A 27445-nucleotide genomic window follows, 5' to 3' on the forward strand; every position below is an offset into this window, starting at 1 on the left:
AGCTTATGATAGGGTGCCAAGAGAAGAGTTGTGGTATTGTATGAGATAGTCTGGAGTGGCAGAGAAGTATGTTAGGTTACACCAAGGATCAGCTCTGAGTCCTTTCTTGTTTGCAGTGATGATGGACAGGTTGACAGATGAGATCAGACAGGAGTCCCCATGGACTATGATGTTTGCAGATGACATTGTGATCTGTAGTGAGAGTAGAGAGCAAGTTGAGTCTAGTCTGGAGAGGTGGAGATATGCTCTGGAGAGAAGGGGAATGAAAGTCAGTACAAGCAAGACTGAGTACATGTGTGTGAATGGGAGGGAGCCTAGTGGAATAGTGCAGTTACAAGGAGTAGAAGTGATGAAAGTAGATGAGTTTAAATATTTGGGGTCAACTGTTCAAGGTATTGGAGAGTGTGGTAGAGAAGTGAAGAAGAGAGTGCAGGCAGGGTGGAGTGGGTGGAGAAAGGTGGCAGGAGTGATTTGTGACCGAAGAATATCAGCAAGAGTGAAGGGGAAAGTTTACCAAACAGTAGTGAGACCAGCTATGTTGTATAGTTTAGAGACAGTGGCACTAACAAAAAGACAGGAGGCAGAGCTGGAGGTGGCAGAGCTGAAGATGTTGAGATTCTCTTTGGGAGTGACAAGAATGGACAAGATTAGGAATGAACATATCAGAGGGACAGCTCAGGTGGGACGGTTTGGAGACTAAGTCAGAGAGGCGAGATTGAGATGGTTTGGACATGTGCAGAGGAGGGACCCAGGGTATATAGGGAGAAGGATGCTGAGAATGGAGCCACCAGGTAGGAGGAGAAGAGGGAGACCAAAGAGGAGGTTCATGGATGTGCTGAGGGAGGACATGCAAGTGGTTGGTGTGACAGAGGAAGATAAGGGGGCCGGGTGAGATGATCTGCTGTGGCGACCCCTAACGGGAAGAGCCGAAAGACAAAGAAGATGAAGTGTGCTTGTAGGAGAGCTGAATATTAGCAGAGTGCTGTTTCATCAAAACATGTCATCATATTCCTTCACTCACAATGAGCACCAAGAACCAAGATATTATGGGAGAGGAAAAAGCAACGGAGAGGGCGAGAATGGGGGGAAGGAAGAGAAAGAGAGAGACAGAGAGAGACGGAAAAGGGAGAGAATGGGAGGAGAGAGAGACTGTGCTCTAGATTTAAAGAAAAATTAAACGCAACTGTGGTTAGGCTGGCAGTTGCTCAGCCACTTGCAGAAGCAGCTGTTCCTCTCCGATCATCTGCATTATTGTAGTGTACCCCACCCCACAGTTCTGTCATGAATCTCTCATGTTAGGAGTCACAGTGAGTACATTCAGAGGGTCACACTACAGCAGCAATGGCTCTGGGAGCAAACTGGGAGGAACCTTGTTGCCTTGCCAACTTTGAAAAATTCAATATCCATTTGCGATGCTGGCAACACCATGCAAGGGAAAATTGCCACCCTGCGAACGTTGCAAGAAATCAAGCAATTACCCTTGTAATTGCTGCTCACAGGCTGTCACGATCCAGTGAGATAGGACCCTAAGACCCACATCACACAGTAAAAGTGAGCATGAGCCAAGCTGAATCAGGCAGAATGTCAAAAAACAAGGTTAGTGCCACATCTGGGGAGGGGGAAAAGAATTGTGGAGTACAGCCGTCTGAATACCCAAGTTGTATTCCGACATGCTCCGACTGATTTGTGCATGTGCCGTACGTGGCGGAAACATGCCGAACGTCCCTGCGAACATGATCATAAAGTCATGAAGCTCGTTTTCATTGCGTCTGATTGTTTAGAATGCAGTCAGACTGCACATCGACTGCTGTGTGATAGTTCTTCCATTCAACTGGGCCACAAATGTTTTGAACATGTGCAAAAAATTTGAGGCAGCCGCACGACTGTGCCTAACTGTTTAGATTGTGCTTAGAATGCTGTTCGATGGCCACAAATGCACCTCAACACCTCCTGAATGTGGATCTACTTTTCATTCGGATGGGATTTGGGCTCATTCAGCCTCTGTTGTGACGAGGGTATAAGGACGGGGGAAAAAGACTTCTACCAATTGGTCATACAGAGACAGAGCAGGAAAGGATGTGCAGCAGATTAGAGCAATAAAGGATGCAGATGGAAGTATGCTGACAAGGGAGGAGAGCGGGTTGCGGTGGAGAGAATACGAGGTCTGTTAGAAAAGTATCGTACCTTTTTATTTTTTTCAAAAACTATATGGATTTGATTCATATGTTTTTACGTCAGCCAAGCTTGAACCTTCGTGCGCATGCGTGAGTTTTTCCATGCCTGGCGGTTGTGTCATTTGCCTGTGGGCAGGCTTTGAGTGAGCACTGCTCCACCCCTCTCGTCGTTGTTTCATTGTGAGGAAATGGCAGAATGATTTGGGCTTTTTTTTCCATCAGAATTTTTTCAGAAACTGTTAGAGACAGGCAGCTGGAAACCATTCGAAAAATTTATCTGGCTTTCTGTGAAAATTTTACGGGCTTCACAGAGAATAAGGAGTGTTACTACAGCTTTAAGGACGGCCCACAATGGCGCACGGCACGCCGCGCTCCGAGCTGCCATCGAGAGGCAGAAACCACCACATCATTTCTAAACGGATGGCTGTGTGGAGAAAGCGTCTTCAGTTTTTCCTGCCACACTCTACGCAGCGGACAATCGGAAAACATGATAACACCGAGTTCTCCCCAGACACGCCGCGCCATCAGTGTTCTGACAGTGCCATCACACTCTGCCGTGCTCTCAGGTCGTTTTTAAAAATTCAGCCAGCTGTTTGTGCAGACGTGGCCGCCCCCACTCCCCCCGGCAGATAGAGAGCCGAACAGCGCTGCAGCAGAAAAAAACTCCGTCAAAGTCTTCACATAAAACGAGCTCCTTCTGGATGTATAGCTCCAGAAATTCATTTATAGGCTTTATTTTACTGTTGAAAGTCTTCATGTTTCCAAAGTTTGCTCAAATATGGTGTGTGTGTGTGTGTGTGTGTGTGTGTGTGTGTGTGTGTGTGTGTGTGTGTGTGTGTGTGTGTGTGTGTGTGTGTGTGTGTGTGTGTGTGTGTGTGTGTGTGTGTGTGTGTGTGTGTGTGTGTGTGTGTGTGTGAGAGAGGGAGAGGGAGAGAGGGAGGGAGAGAAATACGTATATGTGGGATGAGTCACGTGTGTCATTGTGAAATGACCACATAGATTCCAAGTTATCCAGAGAATGTTGCACATATGAGTCGGCTACAGTTTTTGATTTAGGTTTGATGGTTAACTGTTTATGCTAATTGCTCATTTGCAGTAATAAAATACCTCTTTTTTCACCATATACGTATTTTATAACATTTATATGTTTCAGTGTTGTTTTATGGCAACTCAGCACTTTGATAAAGCAATGTCATTTGAAATAATTATTTTTGTTCTTTATTATAAACTGTTTTATTATTTTATATTTCAACAGCCAAGGAACATTTGACTATTTGTTGATTTTCAAGTATTTTAAGTTTTCAAATAATGTTCTGTTGTTAAGTAAAGTGATGAAGGGGGTGGTGGCCAAGTGGTTAATGTGCTTGGTTTCAGTGCAGAGGGTTCCGGGTTCAAATCCCACCCCTGCCACATTTCTCCATGTAATGTGGAGTTGCGTCAGGAAGGGCATCCGGCGTAAAACCTGTGCCAATTCAACATGCAGATCCACCTTGGATTTGCTGTGGTGACCCCGAGTGCAAACAAGGGAGCAGCAGAAGGGACTTACTGTTAAATAAAGTGATGGAAGGAGAGAAAAATTGTTTCCCTGGCACATTTTTTAAAAATTCCCCGCTAATCCGTTTAATTGATTAATCGTGTCGAAACCCCATCAGATTAATCGATTACCCAAATAATCGTTTGCTGTGTGTTTTGAATAAATGTGTGTGGAAAATTATTTTTCGCTTTAATTTTTTCTTTTCTTATTTTTGATTGTAAACCTTTATTACACTTATAAAACACAACAAAACCATATATATTCTGAAAGCACAGGTTGTCCTGAAAAAAGAGACATAAAACTTGATTGTAGGATGCAGGGAGAGCTGTTAAAAGCAATAATAAAACATTCATGCCAGGGGAGTGAACTGTCCAAAAAAATGCCCTCGGACCCCAGAGGGTTAAGGAGCAATTATAGAAAAGCCTAGAGTTGTGCGAATGTATTGTGTAGAAAGGGAATGAAGCTCAGTTGGAGCAAATGGTAAATGATCAGTGATTCCTCACTTTTAGGCATCTTTTTCACTCATACACACACTGATGGCTCTCCACTGCCATGTAACGCTCATCTGCACGCTGAGAGAAATGTGTGCATTAAGGAGTAAGAACCTTGCTCAGGAACATCTTATTGTCTCTTTCCTGTCTGACGGGGAATAGAGCCAGTGATCCTCTGGTCATAAATGGTCTCTTCAACCTCAAACCCATCTTCCTCCCACAAAGTGCTGTTACTACATGAGACATTTTTTGGATCCTGGAATGTTTAGCTCTCATAGTTATTTTGTTTTGAAGCTGGCTGGGGCTTGTTGTTGTATACCCAGCTCCAGTTCATAACGGTTTCTCTGTAATTGACTGTTTCTAGGAGTGTCAGAAGCTGGACATCAGTTTCCACCTGCTGATGGGTTATGCACAGGACGTGCTGCCACGCTTCATCATGGACTGTGGTATAGGTGGCGTTGTCACTGACTTTTGTCCTCTCAGGTTGCCCACCCAGTGGGTCAGTGACATGAGAGATGAGCTGCCCGAGGATGTGCCTTTCTTTCAGGTATCAAGGCTTTTCTGTTTTTGCTCCAGTCACATTGAAAACTACACCATGTTATTTATCTGAACACAGAAATTACAAAAAGGTATAGTTTGGACAGTCTGTGATTGAATGCTCTGGAGTTATGAGGTAAAAGCAGCAAGAATGGTGAGAAAGGTCGATTTCAGTTTGTACAGGGGTCAAAGGTTAAAGTTGCTCTAATTTTGATAAATAAATTAGGCATATAGTTGCCTAATAATTGTGTCTGTGCCTGTGTGAACACACACACACACAGTATGTTCCCCTGAGAAAACCAAACTCATGAAACATTCAGGTTTGAAGTTTATGAACACTTTAGATTTGTTCAGCAATAATGTTAATCCTCAGGACTACAGCTTCTCTCATAATGATGCAAGCTGCATATTTTATTTTACAATATTTAAAGACATTTAGAGGTTCAGGATTATGGGAAAACCTCCCTTTTTCATTGTTCAAGTTCTTCTTAGAATTTAGATTTGATTCAACTTTATTGTCATTGTGCAGGTACAGGGCCAATAAAAGGCAGTTTGACATCTAACCAGAAGTGCAAATCAAGTCATATGTACAGTTGGGAGTCAGGAAGAGCAGAGGTCTGGGGACGCCCCAGGGCATCCCTGGGAGGATGCAGGCGCTGTCTGTTCGCTGCTTCGCTGAGCCTATTTTTAGTTTGAGCCTCTCAATTTATTTCGACCTGCCAGGATATTCCACAACAACAGGGGTTGGTGATGTTCAGCATGACTTGTGTGAAGCGCCTTGAGGCAGCTAAGATGTATATTTTGATATACATAGAACGGACTGGGAGAGAAGCAGAACGTGAGGCCAACTCAGCGTTTAACACATTTATTGTTTTTACTAGTGCAATATGCAGGTTAAAAACCTGACAATAGGAAAAGAAAGAAAAAGGTAGAAAATGCAAATTAGAGCAAGAAAATGGTAATCTAATCTATATTTAGAAAATAAGTTTTCATTTCTAGATAGTTATTGCCAATTATGAACTTAAATGTCCTATTTTAGTTTACAAGAGTTTTAGTCTGCAGTTTTCCAAGTTCCAACTGCAATCTCCAATCTGTAATTTGACATTACTTTTTAATCCAAAATTGTAACCTTCAATTTTAACTAAGAGTATTTGAATACATGATTTTATATACAAGAATTTTCTATTTTATGATTCCACTATGAACATTTTAAATACATTTCAGTGTCATTGTTAACTATGGATTTTAAATACAAATCACTGAAATAAACATTTTAAAGATAAAAGTGTCTATTTCAAAGTGATCTTCATGTTTCCACTTCAATTACAAAATAAAACACCATTATATCCATTTATTAATGAATAAACCTAAATTAAGTATAATATTTGTCTAAATTGTCAAACATTCTGTCCAATTAAACATTTCTCATGCTGAAGTACAGATTACAAACAAACAAATGTTTGAATAAATCTGCTAACTCAGGTTTGGATCAGTCTTGAATCGATTTTAACTAGAATCTTGCAATTATACAAATATTAAAGTAACAAATAAACTAGAAATTTTGGCTCAAACTCACCAACAGTGTCCCTGCTTGCTCCCACTGCAGTGAATGGGTGTGTCATCACACCTGCTCACTGTTACCTATCAGTGCAGTGTGAACATTCCAGGCCAAACTCCTGTACAGTGCCTCCAGCTTGGCACTCCGGCGAGGGCGGTTGCATCTCCTCATCTCTCCTCTCTCCTCTATCTCTGCTCCAACCTTCAAAGTACATACTTCACTGGACTGTGAATTCTTCAGACTATATTGGATTAACCATGGAATTGATCAGCTGGTCTCTGAACACTATTGACACCATTTTTTCAATAAGGAAATCAGGGCTGGGGGATCTTGCGTGCCCAGATGGCACCTACCCTGCGGGCTATATTCTTGACGTATGAGAGAAGTAGCGGGTTGCATGCTTGGTACCACTCTCTGTCGAGGACGTTGAAGATTTATTTATATTTGGTTTTATTGTGGGAGGGCTGGTGCTTATTGGTTTATATGTTGCTTTGACCTAAAGGGGGATTGGCAAGATGGCTGCTACCAGAACCACGACCCCTCACCTGTTTATCATAATTAATGAGTTAGGCAAGGCGATACCGTCTCATACTGCATTGACCCTTGAACTCAGATGTAAGTTGGATAACATCTCAGAGTAAATATATACCTTCCAAAGGAAGATGTCAGAGACCAGGCAATACTCATAAATTGGATTTGGTGGGTCAGAGGAGCTGCAAATGTGTTTCTCTGCTCAACACTAAACATGGCAGGCTTTTCAGCTTCCGAAGGTCAAAATGCCCCACTGTTTTCCTCCAGAAGAATTTCTACAGCCTTGGTGAACCATTCAGCTGCCCCTTGTATCTTCTGCCCTCCCCGACAGTCTGATGTTGTCAAGGCAACTCCAGACATTATGCAGACACTGACAGAAACTGATACAAACTCATCTCATCTGCACACATGATGCACACCCCACCCTTGCCATCAGTTTCTCCACACCCGGTGATTTTCAGCTGCTTTGCTGAGGTCACACAGAGTGAGATTGAGGGCCTCATCAGAAAACTGAAGCCATCCACCTGTGCCCTGGATCACTTCCCTACAGCCCTCATTAAATCCAACCTCCCTGTCCTAAGCCCTCTCACCACACAAATAATAAACCCCTCTCTGCAATTTGGTCGTGTCCCATCATTACTGAAAAGTGCTGTCATCAAACCCCAGATGGGGAAAAAACCTTACTTCGACCTGGAGGTGCTCTCTAACTACCAGTGTCACCGACCGAACGGTCCCCCCTTAAAATTGTTCGGCCCTGCATTCACTACACATGCGTCTTCAGCAGCAGTTCACGGATTATCACCTCATTTCTGCTTCAAACTGCCTCCAGTCATCATCTATCTCAGCAACAGATATCTGAAGCTTTTCTACAACAAACATTTCCACACAAATTCAGCATTATTTCATCATAAAAAAGGAAAGTGATCAGAGCACCACAACTACACGAGCTGCTAGCTGCTGCATTCACTGTGCCTCCATCATTTCAAGCGTCACCAATTATTGCCCCATTTCTGCTTATAACAGCCTCATTTCTGCTTAAAACTGACTTTAGAATGATTTCAGAGGTTTCACTTTGTCACCTGATGTTAATAGGTCTCTGTCATCTCTGTCTCAGATGAGCTGCTGTGGTTCCAAATGATGCATGCGCAGTGGAGGCAGGCGGACCAATTTTTACAGGGGGACTGTTTGGTCTGCGACACCAGCCCATTTCAATTTTTCAATTTATTGTCATTTATATAGCGCCAAATCACAACAGAGTTGCCTCAAGGCACTTCACACAAGTAAGGTCTAACCTTACTAACCCCCGGAGCAGCAGTGGTAAGGAAAAACTCCCTCTGAGGAAGAAACCTTAAGCAGACCAGACTCAAAAGGGTGACCCTCTGATAGAGCCATGCTACAGACACAAATTATAGAACAATTCACAAAGCGAATATACAAGAAATGCTGTTGGTGTACAGGACAGGCGGGTCTCCAGCACAAATACCACACCCATCTCTGGATGGAGCTGCACCTTAAACAGAGAGAAAAAAACAGAATCAGATAACAGAAAGACAAGAAATACAGTATAATTTGTCAGCATTAAACAACAAGAAAAACAGGAAGTACTAAGGTGATTGCCAGCCACTAGCCCTAAGCTTCAATAAAAGACACAGAATTTAGGTAAAGTTGAGGCCGCAGCTCGCTCCAATTACTAATAAAATTATTTAAAAGAGTAAAAAGTATAGAACTATACTTTGCCAGTATGCTAGCTGTACGAAAGGGAAAATAAGTGCATCTTAAGTCTGGACTTGAAAGTCTCCACAGAATCTGACTGTTTTATTTACACAGGGAGATCATTCCATAGAACAGGGGTACGATAAGAGAAAGCTCTGTGACCCGCAGACTTCTTATTCACCTTAGGGACACAAAGTAGTCCTGCACCCTGAGGCTAAGCGTTAACTGGTCAAATTGATGCAGATGTCTCACTGGACCAAGAATCATCATTTCAGTCTTATCAGAGTTTAAAAGTAGTAAGTTTCTAGACATCCAACATCTCACTGATGCAAGGCAATCTTCTAAGTATTTTACATGAATGAGATTGCCAGCAGTTATTGGCATGTATAACTGAGTATCATCAGCATAGCAGGTAATCCCAGAGTGCTGCAGTATGTGCCCAAGGGGTGCTATATAAAGGGAGATAAGCAGGGGGCCTATGCTGGACCCCTGTGGAACCACAAATTTCATGTCACTAAGGTTAGAGGTAGTGTTACTGTACAAAACACAGTAAGAACGACTGGTAATGTATGACGTAAACCATGCAAGGGCACTCCCAGTAATCCCAAAATGATTTTCCAGCCTATCAAGTAGAATATGATGGTTCTTGGTCCAGCCAGACATCTGCATCATTTTGACCAGCTGGTGCTTAATTTGGGTTTGTGTGTTGTGCATCATACGGACAAAGTGAGGAATCTTGGAGTACTTTTCAATCCTACATTGTCTTTTGGCCCCGACATTAGAGACATTACGAGGACTGCATTCTTCCATCTGCGAAATGTGGCGAGGATTCATCCCATCTTGTCTGTGGCTGATGCTGAGACTTCAATACATGCATTTATTTCTTCCAGACTGGATTATTGTAATGCTTTATTTTCTGGCCTGCCGCAGTCTAGCATTCGAGGACTTCAATTGGTACAGAATGCTGCTGCCAGACTTTTGACACAAAGTAGAAGGTTTGACCACATTACTCCCATTCTGGCATCTCTTCATTGGCTACCGGTTTCTGCCAGATCGGATTTTAAAGTTTTATTGTTGGTTTATAAAATTGTTCACGGACTAGCACCTTCCTACCTGGCGGACTTGGTTAAGCCCTACGTACCTGCGCGGCCTTTGCGTTCGCAGGGCACAGGGCTTCTGTGTGTTCCAAGGATGAACAAGAAGTCTGTGGGGTATAGAGCCTTCTCCTACCGTGGTCCGGCTCTCTGGAACGATCTACCTGCTGTTATTAGGCAGTCTGACATGGTGGAGACTTTTAAATCAAGACTGAAGACCCACTTTTTTAGACTGTCTTATCATTAATTTAATTTGTGTTTGTGTTTGCTTTGTAATTTCTTTTTATTCTGCTGTGTTTTATCTTTTTATTGTGCTTTTCTTGCTTTTAAATTTGATTTTAAATTAATTTGTGTTATGAATTGTGTGAAGCGCCTTGGGGCGACTTTGTCGCGAGTTGGCGCTATATAAATTAATAAATTGAAATTGAATATGATGATCCATGGTATCAAATGCAGCACTGAGATCTAACAGCACCAGAACTGTACTGGTGTCCGAATCCATTGTTAGGGTTAGGGTTAGGGTTAGACAGAACGCCAGGGCAAAGCAGCAGGCGACACCTCCAGACAGAAGGCCAGGACAATCAATCAATCAATCAATCAATTGTTTTTTATATAGCGCCAAATCACAACAAACAGTTGCCCCAAGGTGCCTTATATTGTAAGGCAAGGCCATACAATAATTATGTAAAACCCCAACGGTCAAAACGACCCCCTGTGAGCAAGCACTTGGCTACAGTGGGAAGGAAAAACTCCCTTTTAACAGGAAGAAACCTCCAGCAGAACCAGGCTCAGGGAGGGGCAGTCTTCTGCTAGGACTGGTTGGGGCTGAGGGAGAGAACCAGGAAAAAGACATGCTGTGGAGGGGAGCAGAGATCGATCACTAATGATTAAATGCAGAGTGGTGCATACAGAGCAAAAAGAGAAAGAAACAGTGCATCATGGGAACCCCCCAGCAGTCTACATCTATAGCAGCATAACTAAGGGATGGTTCAGGGTCACCTGATCCAGCCCTAACTATAAGCTTTAGCAAAAAAGAAAGTTTTAAGCCTAATCTTAAAAGTAGAGAGGGTGTCTGTCTCCCTGATCTGCATTGGGAGCTGGTTCCACAGGAGAGGAGCCTGAAAGCTGAAGGCTCTGCCTCCCATTCTACTCTTAAAAACCCTAGGAACTACAAGTAAGCCTGCAGTCTGAGAGTGAAGCACTCTATTGGGGTGATATGGTACTATGAGGTCCCTAAGATAAGATGGGACCTGATTATTCAAAACCTTATAAGTAAGAAGAAGAATTTTAAATTCTATTCTAGAATTAACAGGAAGCCAATGAAGAGAGGCCAATATGGGTGATATGTGCTCTCTCCTTCTAGTCCCTGTCAGTACTCCAGCTGCAGCATTTTAAGTTAACTGAAGGCTTTTCAGGGAACTTTTAGGACAACCTGATAATAATGAATTACAATAGTCCAGCCTAGAGGAAATAAATGCATGAATTAGTTTTTCAGCATCACTCTGAGACAAGACCTTTCTAATTTTAGAGATATTACGTAAATGCAAAAAAGCAGTCCTACATATTTGTTTAATATGCGCATTGAAGGACATATCCTGATCAAAAATTACTGCAAGATTTCTCACAGTATTACTAGAGGTCAGGGTAATGCCATCCAGAGTAAGGATCTGGTTAGACACCATGTTTCTAAGATTTGTGGGGCCAAGTACAATAACTTCAGTTTTATCTGAGTTTAAAAGCAGGAAATTAGAGGTAATCCATGTCTTTATGTCTGTAAGACATTCCTGCAGTTTAACTAATTGGTGTGTGTCCTCTGGCTTCATGGATAGATAAAGCTGGGTATCATCTGCGTAACAATGAAAATTTAAGCAATGCTGTCTAATAATACTGCCTAAGGGAAGCATGTATAAAGTGAATAAAATTGGTCCTAGCACAGAACCTTGTGGAACTCCATAATTAACCTTAGTCTGTGAAGAAGATTCCCCATTTACATGAACAAATTGTAATCTATTAGATAAATATGATTCAAACCACTGCAGCGCAGTGCCTTTAATACCTATGGCATGCACTAATCTCTGTAATAAAATTTTATGGTCAACAGTATCAAAAGCAGCACTAAGGTCTAACAGAACAAGTACAGAGATGAGTCCACTGTCTGAGGCCATAAGAAGATCATTTGTAACCTTCACTAATGCTGTTTCTGTACTATGATGAATTCTAAACCCTGACTGAAACTCTTCAAATAGACCATTCCTCTGCAGATGATCAGTTAGCTGTTTTACAACTACCCTTTCAAGAATTTTTGAGAGAAAAGGAAGGTTGGAGATTGGCCTATAATTAGCTACGATAGCTGGGTCAAGTGATGGCTTTTTAAGTAATGGTTTAATTACTGCCACCTTAAAAACCTGTGGTACATAGCCAACTTATAAAGATAGATTGATCATATTTAAGACCAAAGCATTAATTAATGGTAGGGCTTCCTTGAGCAGCCTGGTAGGAATGGGGTCTAATAGACATGTTGATGGTTTGGAGGAAGTAACTAATGAAAGTAACTCAGACAGAACAATCAGAGAGAAAGAGTCTAACCAAATACCAGCATCACTGAAAGCAGCCAAAGAGAACGATACGTCTTTGGGATGGTTATGAGTAATTTTTTCTCTAATAGTTAAAATTTTATTAGCAAAGAAAGTCATGAAGTCATTACTAGTTAAAGTTAAAGGAATACTCGGCTCAATAGAGCTGTGACTCTTTGTCAGCCTGGCTACAGTGCTGAAAAGAAACCTGGGGTTGTTCTTATTTTCTTCAATTAATGATGAGTAGTAAGATGTCCTAGCTTTACGGAGGGCTTTTTTATAGAGCAACAGACTCTTTTTCCAGGCTAAGTGAAGATCTTCTAAATTAGTGAGACGCCATTTCCTCTCCAACCTACGGGTTATCTGCTTTAAGCTGCGAGTTTGTGAGTTATACCACAGAGTCAAGCACTTCTGATTTAAGGTTCTCTTTTTCAGAGGAGCTACAGCATCCAAAGTTGTCCTCAAAGAGGATATATGAGGTCTGTCAATAAAGTATAGGTCCTTTTTATTTTTTTCAAAAACTATATGGATTTCATTCATATGTTTTTACGTCAGACATGCTTGAACCCTCGTGCGCATGCGTGAGTTTTTCCATGCCTGTCGGTGACGTCATTCGCCTGTGAGCACTCCTTGTGGGAGGAGTCGTCCAGCCCGTCGTCGGAATTCCTTTGTCTGAGAAGTTGCTGAGAGACTGGCGCTTTGTTTGATCAAAATTTTTTCTAAACCTGTGAGACACATCGAAGTGGACACGGTTCGAAAAATTAAGCTGGTTTTCAGTGAAAATTTTAACGGCTGATGAGAGATTTTGAGGTGATACTGTCGCTTTAAGGACTTCCCACCGTGCGAGACGTCGCGCAGCGCTCTCAGCCACCATCGTCAGCCTGTTTCAAGCTGAAAACCTCCACATTTCAGGCTCTGTTGATCCAGGACGTCGTGTGAGAACAGAGAAGTTTCAGAAGAAGTCGGTTTCAGCATTTTATCCAGATATTCCACTGTTAAAGGAGATTTTTTTAATGAAAGACGTGCAGACGGATTGCAGCGTCGGCTCGCAGCCGCCGCGATGCTCCGCCACAGGAAAAACACCTCCGTTGGAAGCCTTAAGGACAAGTTGGAACATGTCCAGCTGTTAAACAATTTCTCATATACTCACTCCACTGAAAGCCATCAAAAGCCACCTGGATTTTACAAATGGTTATCAACACGGAGGTGTTTTTCCTGTGCCGCCGCACCGCGCCGGCTGCGTCCCGACGCGCGCACCCGTCCGCACGTCTTTCATAAAAAAATCTTGTTTAACAGTGGAATATCCGGATAAAATGCTGAAACCGACTTCTTCTGAAACTTCTCTGTTCTCTCACGACGTCCTGGATCAATAGAGCCTGAAATGTGGAGGTTTTCAGCTTGAAACAGGCTGACGACGGCGCCTGAGAGCGCTGCACGACGTCTCGCTCCGTGGGAAGTCCTTAAAGCGACAGTATCACCTCAAAATCTCTCATCAGCCGTTAAAATTTTCACTGAAAACCAGCTTAATTTTTCGAACCGTGTCCACTTCAATGTGTCTCACAGGTTTAGAAAAAATTTTGATCAAACAAAGCGCCAGTCTCTCAGCAACTTCTCAGACAAAGGAATTCCGACGACGGGCTGGACGACTCCTCTCACAAGGAGTGCTCACAGGCGGATGACGTCACCGACAGGCGTGGAAAAACTCACGCATGCGCACGAGGGTTCAAGCATGTCTGACGTAAAAACATATGAATGAAATCCATATAGTTTTTGAAAAAAATTAAAAGGACCTATACTTTATTGACAGCCCTCGTAAAACTATTGACTCTATCTCACTTACAGAGTTTAGGTAGCTACTCTGCCCTGTGTTGGTATATGGCATTGGAGAACATAAAGAAGGAATCATATCCTTAAACCTAGTTACAGCGCTTTCTGAAAGACTTCTAGTGTAATGAAACTTATTCCCCACTGCTGGGTAGTCCATCAGAGTAAATGTAAATGTTATTAAGAAATGATCAGACAGAAGGGAGTTTTCAGGGAATACTGTTAAGTCTTCAATTTCCATACCATAAGCCAGAACAAGATCTAAGGTATGATTAAAGTGGTGGGTGGACTCATTTACATTTTGAGCAAAGCCAATTGAGTCTAATAATAGATTAAATGCAGTGTTGAGGCTGTCATTCTCAGCATCTGTGTGGATGTTAAAATCGCCCACTATAATTATCTTATCTGAGCTAAGCACTAAGTCAGACAAAAGGTCCGAAAATTCACAGAGAAACTCACAGTAACGACCAGGTGGACGATGGATAACAACAAATAAAACTGGTTTTTGGGACTTCCAATTTGGATGGACAAGACTAAGAGTCAAGCTTTCAAATGAATTATAGCTCTGTCTGGGTTTTTGATTAATTAATAAGCTGGAATGGAAGATTGCTGCTAATCCTCCGCCTCGGCCCGTGCTACGAGCGTTCTGACAGTTAGTGTGACTCGGGGGTGTTGACTCATTTAAACTAACATATTCATCCTGCTGTAACCAGGTTTCTGTAAGGCAGAATAAATCAATATGTTGATCAATTATTATATCATTTACTAACAGGGACTTAGAAGAGAGAGATCTAATGTTTAATAGACCACATTTAACTGTTTAGTCTGTGGTGCAGTTGAAGGTGCTATATTATTTTTTCTTTTTGAATTTTTATGCTTAAATAGATTTTTGCTGGTTATTGGTGGTCTGGGAGCAGGCACCGTCTCTACGGGGATGGGGTAATGAGGGGATGGCAGGGGGAGAGAAGCTGCAGAGAGGTGTGTAAGACTACAACTCTGCTTCCTGGTCCCAACCCTGGGTAGTCACGGTTTGGAGGATTTAAGAAAATTGGCCAGATTTCTAGAAATGAGAGCTGCTCCATCCAAAGTGGGATGGATGCCGTCTCTCCTAACAAGACCAGGTTTTCCCCAGAAGCTTTGCCAATTATCTATGAAGCCCACCTCATTTTTTGGACACCACTCAGACAGCCAGCAATTCAGGGAGAACATGCGGCTAAACATGTCACTCCCGGTCCGATTGGGGAGGGGCCGAGAGAAAACTACAGATTCCGACATTGTTTGACACCCTGGAGTTGTTTCAGTCTGGTTTTAAATCCCGTCACAGTACTGAGTCGGCACTGTTGTGGGTTTTTAATGACATTTGTGTAGCTACTGATTCTGGTCACTGTGTTGTTTTGGTCCTGTTGGATCTAACAGTGGCCTTCGATACAGTGGACCATCAGATCCTCTTGTCTCGCCTGGAAAACTGGGTGGGCATTAAGGGTGTTGTTTTAGACTGGTTTAGATCCTACCTTTCAGAGAGAAGTTTTTGTGTCCGTATTGGAGCTGCTGAATCTTGTGCAGCGCCCCTTACATGTGGGGTGCCTCAAGGCTCCATACTTGGTCCGCTTCTTTTTTCTTTGTATCTACTCCCAATGGGATCAATTTTTAGGAGACATGATATCTCTTTTCATTTTTATGCTGATGACTGTCAAATTTATATGCTACTGAAGCAGCAAAATGCATACTCTGCGAACCATCTCCTAGAGTGCATTGGTGACATTAAGGCATGGTTGTCCATAAATTTTCTACACCTGAATGATAAAAAGACTGAGGTGTTGCTGTTTGGACCTAGTGACATTTCCAAAATCAATGTTGATCTGGGTCCCATGAGTCAGTATCTGACACAGACAGCAACAAACCTGGGTGTAAAACTGGACAGTGATCTTAAATTCGTTGCTCAGATTAGGTCAGTAGTCAAGTCTAGTTTCTATAAACTTAGACAACTGGCCAAGGTGAAGCGATTTCTTTCACGGCATCATTTTGAGATTTTAATCCATGCTTTTATCACTAATTGCCTGGACTATTTGCAGTGCACTTTATATTGGGCTGAAACAGACTCTGCTTACTCGCCTACAGATGGTGCAAAATGCTGCTGCTCGACTTTTAGCTGGTGTTAGATGGTGCGAGCACATTAGACCGGTTTTGGCCTCACTCCATTGGCTCCCAGTTCACTTTAGAAGTGGTTTTAAAATTCTTTTGTTTTTAAATGTCTTCATGGCTTTGCCCCATTATATCTGTCTGACCTGCTCCATTTATGTCCTTTCACACTCACTCAGGTCAGCAGATTTGTCACTGTTGGTTATCCCAAGGTCAAAGAGGAAGTGTAGAGGTGACTGAGCTTTTTCAGTCATTGCCCCAATACTGTGGAATGATCTTCCTTTGCACATTAGGCAGGCTGATTCTCTCTCTGCTTTTAAATCTTCTCTTAAAACACATTTCTTCTCTTTGGCTTTTAATGCAGTTTGACTTTTTTTTTTTTTTTTTTTTTTTTAGTGTTTCTGCATTTAACTGTGGTTTATTTATTTATTTTAACTTGCCTGTTCTTGTGTACAGTGCTTTGGTTGTTGGTATGCATTTTAAAGTGGTTTATAAATAGATTGAGATTGACTACAGAATAGCGCAATAAATAAAACAAGATAACTGATAAACAGATAATGCAATGAACAACAAATGGAACATAATCTGAAGAGCAACACCAAAGATAAATAACAAAAAGCTATGACTAAGCATAATAAATGTGATTAACAGAACAAAACTAAGACTAATGTAACTTAAAGGGCCATGAGTGAACAAATACAATAACCAACTAGTCATATACAGGCCCTCGTGCCGCGTGACCACCTACCCAGGCCAGCACGTCCCCTTGTGACTAGATGTGGGCAGGTGCATACAGGGGCCTCAAATTTCAAGCAAATCAGCCAATGCATGAAGGAGTTATGACAAGTTGATTGTTCATCCACTAGGGGGCGCTCAGGGCACAAACAGAGGGGTCAGGTGTGTTAAGGGGCTGACCATCATTACACATATGAAGTTTCAAGTCAATTAGGCAAAGCATGAAGGAGTTATCATGACTTGATGTTCCATAGCGAAGGGTCAAAATGGCGGTGCCATAGCAACCACACCCTTTGACATGGAGAAAACCTTTCGATAACTTTTGATCAGTATAGTCTCTGGATGATCTGTAACAAATTTAAAGTGCATTGGACAAAATCCCTAGGAGGAGCTTGTCCAAATACAACGTGTGGAAATTTTAAGTTAATATATGCAGATGTTTAGGGCAGAGCCCTCTTCATGTCCAGCAAGTTTGAAGGACCTACGATTAAGTGTGTGGGCGTGACAGCCGTTCGAAGTGAAATGTCGTGCTCCGAAACGCTCGCCAAAGTTTGACAAACCCCATCAGCCATGCCTTTTGACCTACAGAAATTCTTTTGATAACTTTTGATCAGCATGGTGTCATGATGATGTGTACTAAATTTGAAAATGATTGGATGAAATCCCTAGGACACGTTCGTTCAAATTTGAGTAGTGGAAAGGCCAAAAATGGCAAAAATTACCTCAAAATCTAAACTTAAAATCAAAATGGCCGACTTCCTGTCGACATTTCACCATGACAGTAACAGACTTTTTTGTGCATCCCAGCATGGTAAACATGTACCAAATTTCGTGAGGCTACGACAAAAAAATGCCAATGCAGGAGGGATTTTGAACATTTCTAGGGCGCTCTATTTTGCTGTTTTGCTCCGACCATGTGCGAGACCCCCAAAATATCGAATTTTGGATCCGGCCAGACATCTTTGCAAAGATTGGTGAGTTTTTGATCATGGGAAAAGACAGAAATTTGGATTTCAAAGTGAGAATAATAATAACTAGGACTGCAAGCAGTCATATATGGGCCCTCGTTCCGCACGACCGCCTACCCAGGCCACCGCATCCCCTTGTGACCAGATGTAGGCATGTGCATACAGGGGCAAACACTCATCACACAGTTCAAATTTCAAGTAAATCACACAATGCATGAAAGAGTTATGACATGTTGATGGTTCATCCACTAGGGGGCACTCAGTACACAAACAGAGGGGCCAGGTGTGTTAAGGGGCTCATCATCATTACACATGTGAAGTTTCAATTCAATCAGGTAATGCATGAAGGAGTTATGACATGTTGATGCATCATCCAGTCGGGGGTGCTCAGAGCACAAATAGAGGGGTCAGGTGTGTACGGGGCAGACACTAATCACACAGTTCAAGTTTCAAGCAAATCAGTTAATGCACGAAAGAATTATGAGAAGTTGATGGTTCATCCACTAGAGGGTGCTCAGTGCACAAACAGAGGGGCCAGGTGTGTTAAGGGGCTGACCCTTATTGCACATGTGAAGTTTCAAGTCAGTCAGGTAATGCATGAAGGAGTTATGATGAATTGATGGTTCATCCACTAGGGGGCGCTTAGTGTACCAACATAGGGGCAGGGTGTTTCATGGGGCTGACCGTCATGAAACATGTGAAGTTTCAATTCAATCAGGCAAAGCATGAAGGAGTTATCATGACTTGATGTTCCATGGCGAAAGGTCAAAATGGCGGCCATACCCTTCAACATAGAGAAAAGCTTTTGATAACTTCTGATCAGTATCATCTCTGGATGCTCTGAGAGAAATTTGAAGTGCATTGGACAAAATCCCTAGGAGTTTGTTCAAATACAACGTGTGGAAATCACTCCAAAATGACAAGAAAATTCAAAATGGCCGACTTCCTGTTTGGAGTAGACCAGTGGTGCAAGAGACTTTTTTGTACGTCTATGCAAGTCACACATGTGTACCAATTTTCATCTTCCTACTCCAAAAAAAAAAACCCTATGTAGAGGGGTTTTTGAAAGTTTCAAGGGGGCGCTATTGAAGCATTTTGCCCAGCTCATGGGCAGCGCCCTTATGAATTGTAAGAGGTTGTCGTGCTTGACCTGTGTATCAGCTTTCATGATGATATGACAAAATTAAAGCTGTCAAAAGGAAGAACGTAATTTCATGGCGAAGGGGTGATATTCGGCACGCCGCCACACGGACGCCGTTACTTATAACTTCACGGCGATCATCACCTACATTCACCAACTTGTTCTGCATGTTTTAGAAGTGGAATTAAGTTGATGGGGTTAAATATGTGACATCAGTACCTGTTAAAGTATAATGTTCCATGGCGAAGGGTCAAAATGGCGGCACCATAGCGGCCACACTCTTCAACCTAGAGAAAAGCTTTTGATAACTTTTGATCAGTATCATCTCTAGATGCTCTGAAAGAAATCTGAAGTGCATTGGACAAAATCCCTAGGAGGAGTTTGTTCAAATACGTGTTAGAAATCACGCCAAAATCACAAGAAAATTCAGAATGGCCGACTTCCTGTTTGGAGTAGACCAATGGTGCAAGAGACTTTTTTGTATGTCTATGCAAGTCACACATGTTCAGGTTCAGGTGACTTTATTCGTACCCGTAGGTAGATTTGACTTGCAGCAAACAGAAAAGGGCGTCCATGTTAGTCAAACACATCAATAACAATGAAAACACTAAAAACACTAACAAAGAACATATGCAAGACAAAATGTAACACAAACACCCCCGGGGACTCACAAGCTCACTAAACCACTAAAAAAGAAGCATCAGGAAAAAACACTAAAAGATGGTCAGCATAAAACTGATGTGCAAAGGGCAAATAAATATATAAATATGTGCAAAACCTACTAAGATTTGTTCAATTGCACAATTGCTGCTGGGACAAAACTACTCCTGCAGCGTTTTGTCCTACACCTTGGGACTTTAAATCTACGGCCAGAAGGTAGGAGCTGAAATTCATTAGCCAGATGGTGGGAGTCATCAACTGGGATGCAGCTGGTTATCCACTGTAATTGTTTGGTGTACAGGGACTCTAAACTCAGCTGTGACTCACCAATCAGTCGACTGGACCATTTAATGATCTGACCTCAGTCTGTTCCTGTCCTTCAGTGTCAAACTGCCAAACCAGGCGACCAAAGAAAAAGATAAAACAGATTCAATAAAAGCATGATAAAACAGTGTTAACATGGTTCGGCCGATGTGGAAGTAGGACAGTTTCCTGAGGCAGAACAAGCGCTGGTGTCCCTTCCTGCACACCACCTCACAGTTTGCCTCAAATTTCAGCGAATTATCAATGATAGTCCCAAGGTATTTATAAGTTTGCACAATTTCAACTGGTTGACCATTAATTATTGTGTTGTCGGGTGTGCTACCAGGCTTCCTGAAATCAATGACCATATCTTTAGTTTTTGATATATTGATCTGAAGATATGAGTCCTAACACCATTTAACAAAATGGTCAACTACAGGGCCGCAGATGTTCTCATTGTCCCACAGCAGTCTGACAATCACTGTGTCATCCGCGTATTTTAAAATGAACCTGTTTTTAAAAGTGCTCTGACACATACTGGTGTAAAGAATAAATAACAGAGGTGAGAGCACACACCCTTGTGGTGAGCCTGTAGAAGAACACACTGTGTTTGATAAAATCCCGTTCACTCTGACTTTCTGTGTTCTGTTTGTTAAAAAGTCTAAAATCCAGCCCACAAGATTGTTGCTTAAATTAAAATGTTCTAAAAGCCTTTGTGTTAAAATACAAGGTTGAATTGTGTTAAAAGCTGTGGAGAAGTCAATAAATAAAAGCCGGGCGTGACACCTGCTGCCCTCCGGATGTCTCAAAAGCAAATGAAGCGGAGTGAGTGTGGCGTCTTCCACTCCTCTGTTAGACCTGGAAGCAAATTATAATGGATCAAGTGCATGCATAGTGTTTTTTAGCATTTCAGACCGTACCAATTTCTCAAAAATTTTCATCGGAATTGATGTTCAGGCAACAGGCCTAAAATCATTCAAAGTTGTGTGATTACTGGATTTAGGAACTGGGACCACAACAGCATCTTTCCACACTTTGGGAACATGCTGTTTCCAAAGACTGGTTAAAATATGATAAAAAAAAACTGCACTCAGCTCTTTTGCACAAGATTTGAGTAAGTGGCCTCAGATATTATCTGGACCATGACTCTTGTTTACTTTAGTGCTAAGGAAGGTTTTTTCTATATCCCATTGGTTAAAGGAAAAATGCCGGGGGTCACGGAGCCTGAGACCACGTTCCAGGGTTTCCTTACTAAAATCAGATATGTTAAAACGATTAAAAAACAATTAAGAGCATTAGCTAGTTCAGTATCTAAGTTTAAACTATTTAAAGTGATGTTTGTGCTATTTTCCATAATTTGGAGGCCCACAGTGGCCTTCATACTAGACCATGCTGACCCAAGGTTATGAGCAGACGTCTTCTTCTCCAGCTCAGACTTGTAGCTCTGTTTTGCTTTAAGAATCTCTGTTTTAAGCTCCTTGGTGACTAAAAGGTCTGAGTCTACTCCCTTTTTAAAGGCATCCTTCTTTTTCTTTATACAAGACTTCACTGATTTAGTGACCCGGGGTCTGTTGTTTGGACACATTTTAACTCTCTTACAGGGAACAATCATGTCTCTACAAAAAGTGACATAAGAGCATATGACATCAGTGGAGGTGCGCCTCACCTTTTTAACATCAGTGTGTGCGTGCTGTTCTGTTCTGTGTGTCGACCTCACACACACACATACTCATGCTTCGTAGCTCCCACAAACATTTTTTCTGTTTCATGATTAATCCGTGTAACAGTGTACTGAATAAACTGTCCGTGTGTGTTTCCATGTAATTTCCAGTCATCTGTAGTATTATTTCTTTTATGTTCTTGTTGTCTGATGTGACGTCATTGGGAATTCCTGCTCAAAGGGCCTATTTCCATGAAATTGCATATTTAAATGGCGCGTGGCCAGGGAGGAGTTTGGTTCCACGCTCAGTCCCAGGTTCAGTGGAACGTACAAACGGATCATGCATGAATTCATGCCCACGCACACTTTCATACATCTGAATATATTTGTGTTTACGCTAGTCAGGGTTTTGGTGTACGCCAACTTTTAGTAGAAAGTCCACGCAAGTCTTTGTACATGAGGACCCTGATCCCTGGGTTTCCTGATGCAGTGCACCCATAGTGCTTATTGTCGCTCATACAATCTATTCAGATTTAAATGTTTTGGGGTTTTTTCTGTGACAGGTCGATGCTCACAATGTTGTGCCATGTTGGGAGGCTTCTTCGAAACTGGAGTATGGTGCCAGGACCATCAGGAAGAAAATAACGGACCAGTTGTCTACTTATCTCACAGAATTCCCGCCAGTAATCCAGCATCCACATCCCTCTAAAACCAAACCTCAGGTAGCGCCCACACCCTACTCAAAGTAAGAGTCAGGTAAGGGATGAACATATCAGAGAACCAGTGAAACTGAGAATCTTAGCAGTCGCCAACCACCAAATGGTCATGGACTCGGTCATGGGGAGGTGATTGTCTAGTAGTTACATGGTGGGCATGGGACCAGAGGATTCTCTGTTCAAATCCCTGCCAGAAGAGAATAAACACTAAGGGCAAGTTCCTTAATCCCCACATTGTTCCCAGTGTGTAGTGAGCAGTGGTGGGCACAGTTCTGTAAACCGCCAATTATCGAAGCAAATTTTTTCATTTGTGGATTAGCTTTTCAGCTAACTTTGAAAACGTTCTTAAACAGCGGACGATTAGCTTCTGCTAAATTTAGTTCCGCTAACTTTCAGTCCGCTAACGTTTTTTTGCTTGCATAGTGAGTCAAGTTTAACATTCAAAAACATTTGTAAACCGGAACATCATACATCTTAAGGCCCTGTCACACAGTGACAATTTTTCCAGCGTATGCCAATCGTACACTCAACAAAAATTGCAAAAAAGCAGTCCTACATATTTGTTTAATATGCGCACTGAAGGACATATCCTGATCAAAAATGACTCCAAGATTTCTCACAGTATTACTAGAGGTCAGGGTAATGCCATCCAGAGTAAGGATCTGGTTAGACACCATGTTTCTAAGATTTGTGGGGCCAAGTACAATAACTTCAGTTTTATCTGAGTTTAAAAGCAGGAAATTAGAGGTCATCCATGTCTTTATGTCTGTAAGACAATCCTGCAGTTTAGCTAATTGGTGTGTGTCCTCTGGCTTCATGGATAGATAAAGCTGGGTATCACCTGCGTAACAATGAAAATTTAAGCAATACCGTCTAATAATACTGCCTAAGGGAAGCATGTATACTCAACAAAATATAAACGCAACACTTTTGGTTTTGCTCCCATTTTGTATGAGATGAACACAAAGATCTAAAACTTTTTCCACATACACAATATCACCATTTCCCTCAAATATTGTTCACAAACCAGTCTAAATCTGTGATAGTGAGCACTTCTCCTTTGCTGAGATAATCCATCCCACCTCACAGGTGTGCCATATCAAGATGCTGATTAGACACCATGATTAGTGCACAGGTGTGCCTTAGACTGCCCACAATAAAAGGCCACTCTGAAAGGTGCAGTTTTATCACACAGCACAATGCCACAGATGTCGCAAGATTTGAGGGAGCGTGCAATTGGCATGCTGACAGCAGGAATGTCAACCAGAACTGTTGCTCATGTATTGAATGTTCATTTCTCTACCATAAGCCGTCTCCAAAGGCGTTTCAGAGAATTTGGCAGTACATCCAACCAGCCTCACAACCGCAGACCACGTGTAACCACACCAGCCCAGGACCTCCACATCCAGCATGTTCACCTCCAAGATCGTCTGAGACCAGCCACTCGGACAGCTGCTGAAACAATCGGTTTGCATAACCAAAGAATTTCTGCACAAACTGTCAGAAACCGTCTCATGGAAGCTCATCTGCATGCTCGTCGTCCTCATCGGGGTCTCGACCTGACTCCAGTTCGTCATCGTAACCAACTTGAGTGGGCAAATGCTCACATTCGCTGGTGATTGGCACGTTGGAGAGGTGTTCTCTTCACGGATGAACCCCGGTTCACACTGTTCAGGGCAGATGGCAGACAGCATGTGTGGCGTCGTGTGGGTGAACGGTTTTCTGATGTCAATGTTGTGGATCGAGTGGCCCATGGTGGCGGTGGGGTTATGGACGAAGAACACAGGTGCATTTTATTGATGGCATTTTGAATGCACAGAGATACCGTGACGAGATCCTGAGGCCCATTGTTGTGCCATACATCCAAGAACATCACCTCATGTTGCAGCAGGATAATCAATCAATCAATCAACTTTTTTCTTATATAGCGCCAAATCACAACAAACAGTTGCCCCAAGGCGCTCCATATTGTAAGGCAAGGCCATACAATAATTATGAAAAACCCCAACGGTCAAAACGACCCCCTATGAGCAAGCACTTGGCCACAGTGGGAAGGAAAAACTCCCTTTTAACAGGAAGAAACCTCCAGCAGAACCAGGCTCAGGGAGGGGCAGTCTTCTGCTGAGACTGGTTGGGGCTGAGGGAAAGAACCAGGAAAAAGACATGCCGAGAAGGGGGGCAGAGATCGATCACTAATGATTAAATGCAGAGTGATGCATACGGAGCAAAAAGAGAAAGAAACAGTGCATCATGGGAACCCCCCCACAGTCTACGTCTAAAGCAACATAACCAAGGGATGGTCCAGGGTCACCCGATCCAGCCCTAACTATAAGCCTTAGCGAAAAGGAAAGTTTTAAGCCTAGTCTTAAAAGTAGAGAGGGTATCTGTCTCCCTGATCTGAATTGGGAGCTGGTTCCACAGGAGAGGAGCCTGAAAGCTGAAGGCTCTGCCTCCCATTCTACTCTTACAAACCCTAGGAACCACAAGTAAGCCCGCAGTCTGAGAGCGAAGCGCTCTAATGGGGTAATATGGTACTACGAGGTCCCTAAGATAAGATGGGACCTGATTATTCAAAACCTTATAAGTAAGAAGAAGAATTTTAAATTCTATTCTAGAATTAACAGGAAGCCAATGAAGAGAGGCCAACACGGGTGAGATATGCTCTCTCCTGCTAGTCCCCGTCAGTACTCTAGCTGCAGCATTCTGAACCAACTGAAGGCTTTTTAGGGAACTTTTAGGACAACCTGATAATAATGAATTACAATAGTCCAGCCTAGAGGAAATAAATGCATGAATTAGTTTTTCAGCATCACTCTGAGACAAGACCTTTCTGATTTTAGAGATATTGCGTAAATGCAAAAAGGCAGTCCTACATATTTGTTTAATATGCGCTTTGAATGACATATCCTGATCAAAAATGACTCCAAGATTTCTCACAGTATTACTAGAGATCAGGGAAATGCCATCCAGAGTAACGATCTGGTTAGACACCATGCTTCTAAGATTTGTGGGGCCAAGTACAATAACTTCAGTTTTATCTGAGTTTAAAAGCAGGAAATTAGAGGTCATCCATGTCTTTATGTCTGTAAGACAATCCTGCAGTTTAGCTAATTGGTGTGTATCCTCTGGCTTCATGGATAGATAAAGCTGGGTATCATCTGCGTAACAATGAAAATTTAAGCAATACCGTCTAATAATACTGCCTAAGGGAAGCATGTATAAAGTGAATAAAATTGGTCCTAGCACAGAACCTTGTGGAACTCCATAATTAACTTTAGTCTGTGAAGAGGATTCCCCATTTACATGAACAAACTGTAATCTATTAGACAAATATGATTCAAACCACCGCAGCGCAGTGCCCTTAATACCTATGACATGCTCTAATCTCTGTAATAAAATTTTATGGTCAACAGTATCAAAGCAGCACTGAGGTCCAACAGAACAAGCACAGAGATAGGTCCACTGTCCGAAGCCATAAGAAGATCATTTGTAACCTTCACTAATGCTGTTTCTGTACTATGATGAATTCTAAAACCTGACTGAAACTCTTCAAATAGACCATTCCTCTGCAGGTGATCAGTTAGCTGTTTTACAACTACCCTCTCAAGAATCTGAGAGAAAAGGAAGGTTGGAGAAAAGGAAGGTTGGAGATAATGCACGGCCCCATGTTGCAAGGATCTGTACACAATTCTTGGAAGCTGAAAATGTCCCAGTTCTTGCATGGCCGGCATACTCACCGGACATGTCACCCATTGAGCATGTTTGGGATGCTCCGGACCGGCGTATACGACAGCGTGTACCAGTTCCTGCCAATATCCAGCAACTTCGCACAGCCATTGAAGAGGAGTGGACCAACATTCCACAGGCCACAATTGACAACCTGGTCAACTCTATGCGAAGGAGATGTGTTGCACTGCATGAGGCAAATGGTGGTCACACCAGATACTGACTGGTATCCCCCCCCCAATAAAACAAAACTGCACCTTTCAGAGTGGCCTTTTATTGTGGGCAGTCTAAGGCTCACCTGTGCACTAATCATGGTGTCTAATCAGCATCTTGATATGGCACACCTGTGAGGTGGGATGGATTATCTCAGCAAAGGAGAAGTGCTCACTATCACAGATTTAGACTGGTTTGTGAACAATATTTGAGGGAAATGGTGATATTGTGTATGTGGAAAAGGTTTTAGATCTTTGAGTTCATCTCATACAAAATGGGAGCAAAACCAAAAGTGTTGCGTTTATATTTTTGTTGAGTGTATTAAAAAATCGCTGGCATAAGTCCAATAAGTTAAGGGTAAGTTTTTTATAAGTTAAAAGCATGTTGAAACACGCTGAAGCTCACTGATGTACATCCTGATCAGCTGAGCTCCTCAAAAGGTTTTGGGCATGCTGAAATTTTCAAAGAATGTCAGCGTGTGACTCAAACGTCCAGCACATTCTGGGCATAAGTTGTAGCACTTGTGATTGTTGGCACACGTTTCTTGTAATTTACTCATAAGTCTACAACCCCAGTTCCAATGAACATCCAGATTGTTACCAAAAGCCAGCATCTGTGAGGTTGAAGAGGATTTGAAAATCATTGTATTCTGTTTATATGTACATTTTACACAACGTCCCAACTTCATTGGAATTGGGGTTGTATCAGATGACAGGTTTACAGCGAATCAGTGATCACGGAACACTACAGTGAGAATGTTGTCAACAGATGTTAACAGCTATTTCAGGTGCTCGCCTTACACTCTTCTCTTTTCATTAAGAAAAAATGCGCTGTGGTCTGGTCTAATCTAGTCATCAACAGAAAACGGGAGATACTTTTATTTTCCTGTCTGTCTCTCTCTCTCTCGCCCCTCTCTCAGTCTCTCTCTCTCTCTCTCTCGGTCTCGTCTCATGTCTCTCTCGCTCTAGCTCCTCGCGCTGTCTCTCTTCTCATTCACCCCTCTCCGTCCTTGTCTCTCTCTCTCTCGCCCCTCTCTCAGTCTCTCTCTCTGTCTCTCTCTCTCTCGCCCTCTCTCTGTCTCTCTCTCTCTCCGCCCCTCTCTCTGTCTCTCTCTCTCCGCCCCTCTCTCTGTCTCTCTCTCTCACCCCTCTCTGT

General features: G+C 42.4%; 1 protein-coding gene across 2 annotated transcripts in view; it reads left to right on the forward strand.

Moving 5' to 3' along the window:
* Positions 1-27445, forward strand: part of cpdp (CPD photolyase) — a 121744-nt gene that overhangs the window by 50000 nt on the left and 44299 nt on the right. For both annotated transcript variants that reach the window (XM_034165208.1, XM_034165209.1), the window contains 2 exons: positions 4564-4746; positions 22199-22357. In XM_034165208.1, the coding sequence (XP_034021099.1) occupies positions 4564-4746; positions 22199-22357 (342 nt within the window). The remainder of the gene's footprint in view (positions 1-4563; positions 4747-22198; positions 22358-27445) is intronic.

Source organism: Thalassophryne amazonica, unplaced genomic scaffold (assembly GCF_902500255.1).
Source record: "Thalassophryne amazonica unplaced genomic scaffold, fThaAma1.1, whole genome shotgun sequence".
Classification (NCBI taxonomy): Eukaryota; Metazoa; Chordata; class Actinopteri; order Batrachoidiformes; family Batrachoididae; genus Thalassophryne; species Thalassophryne amazonica.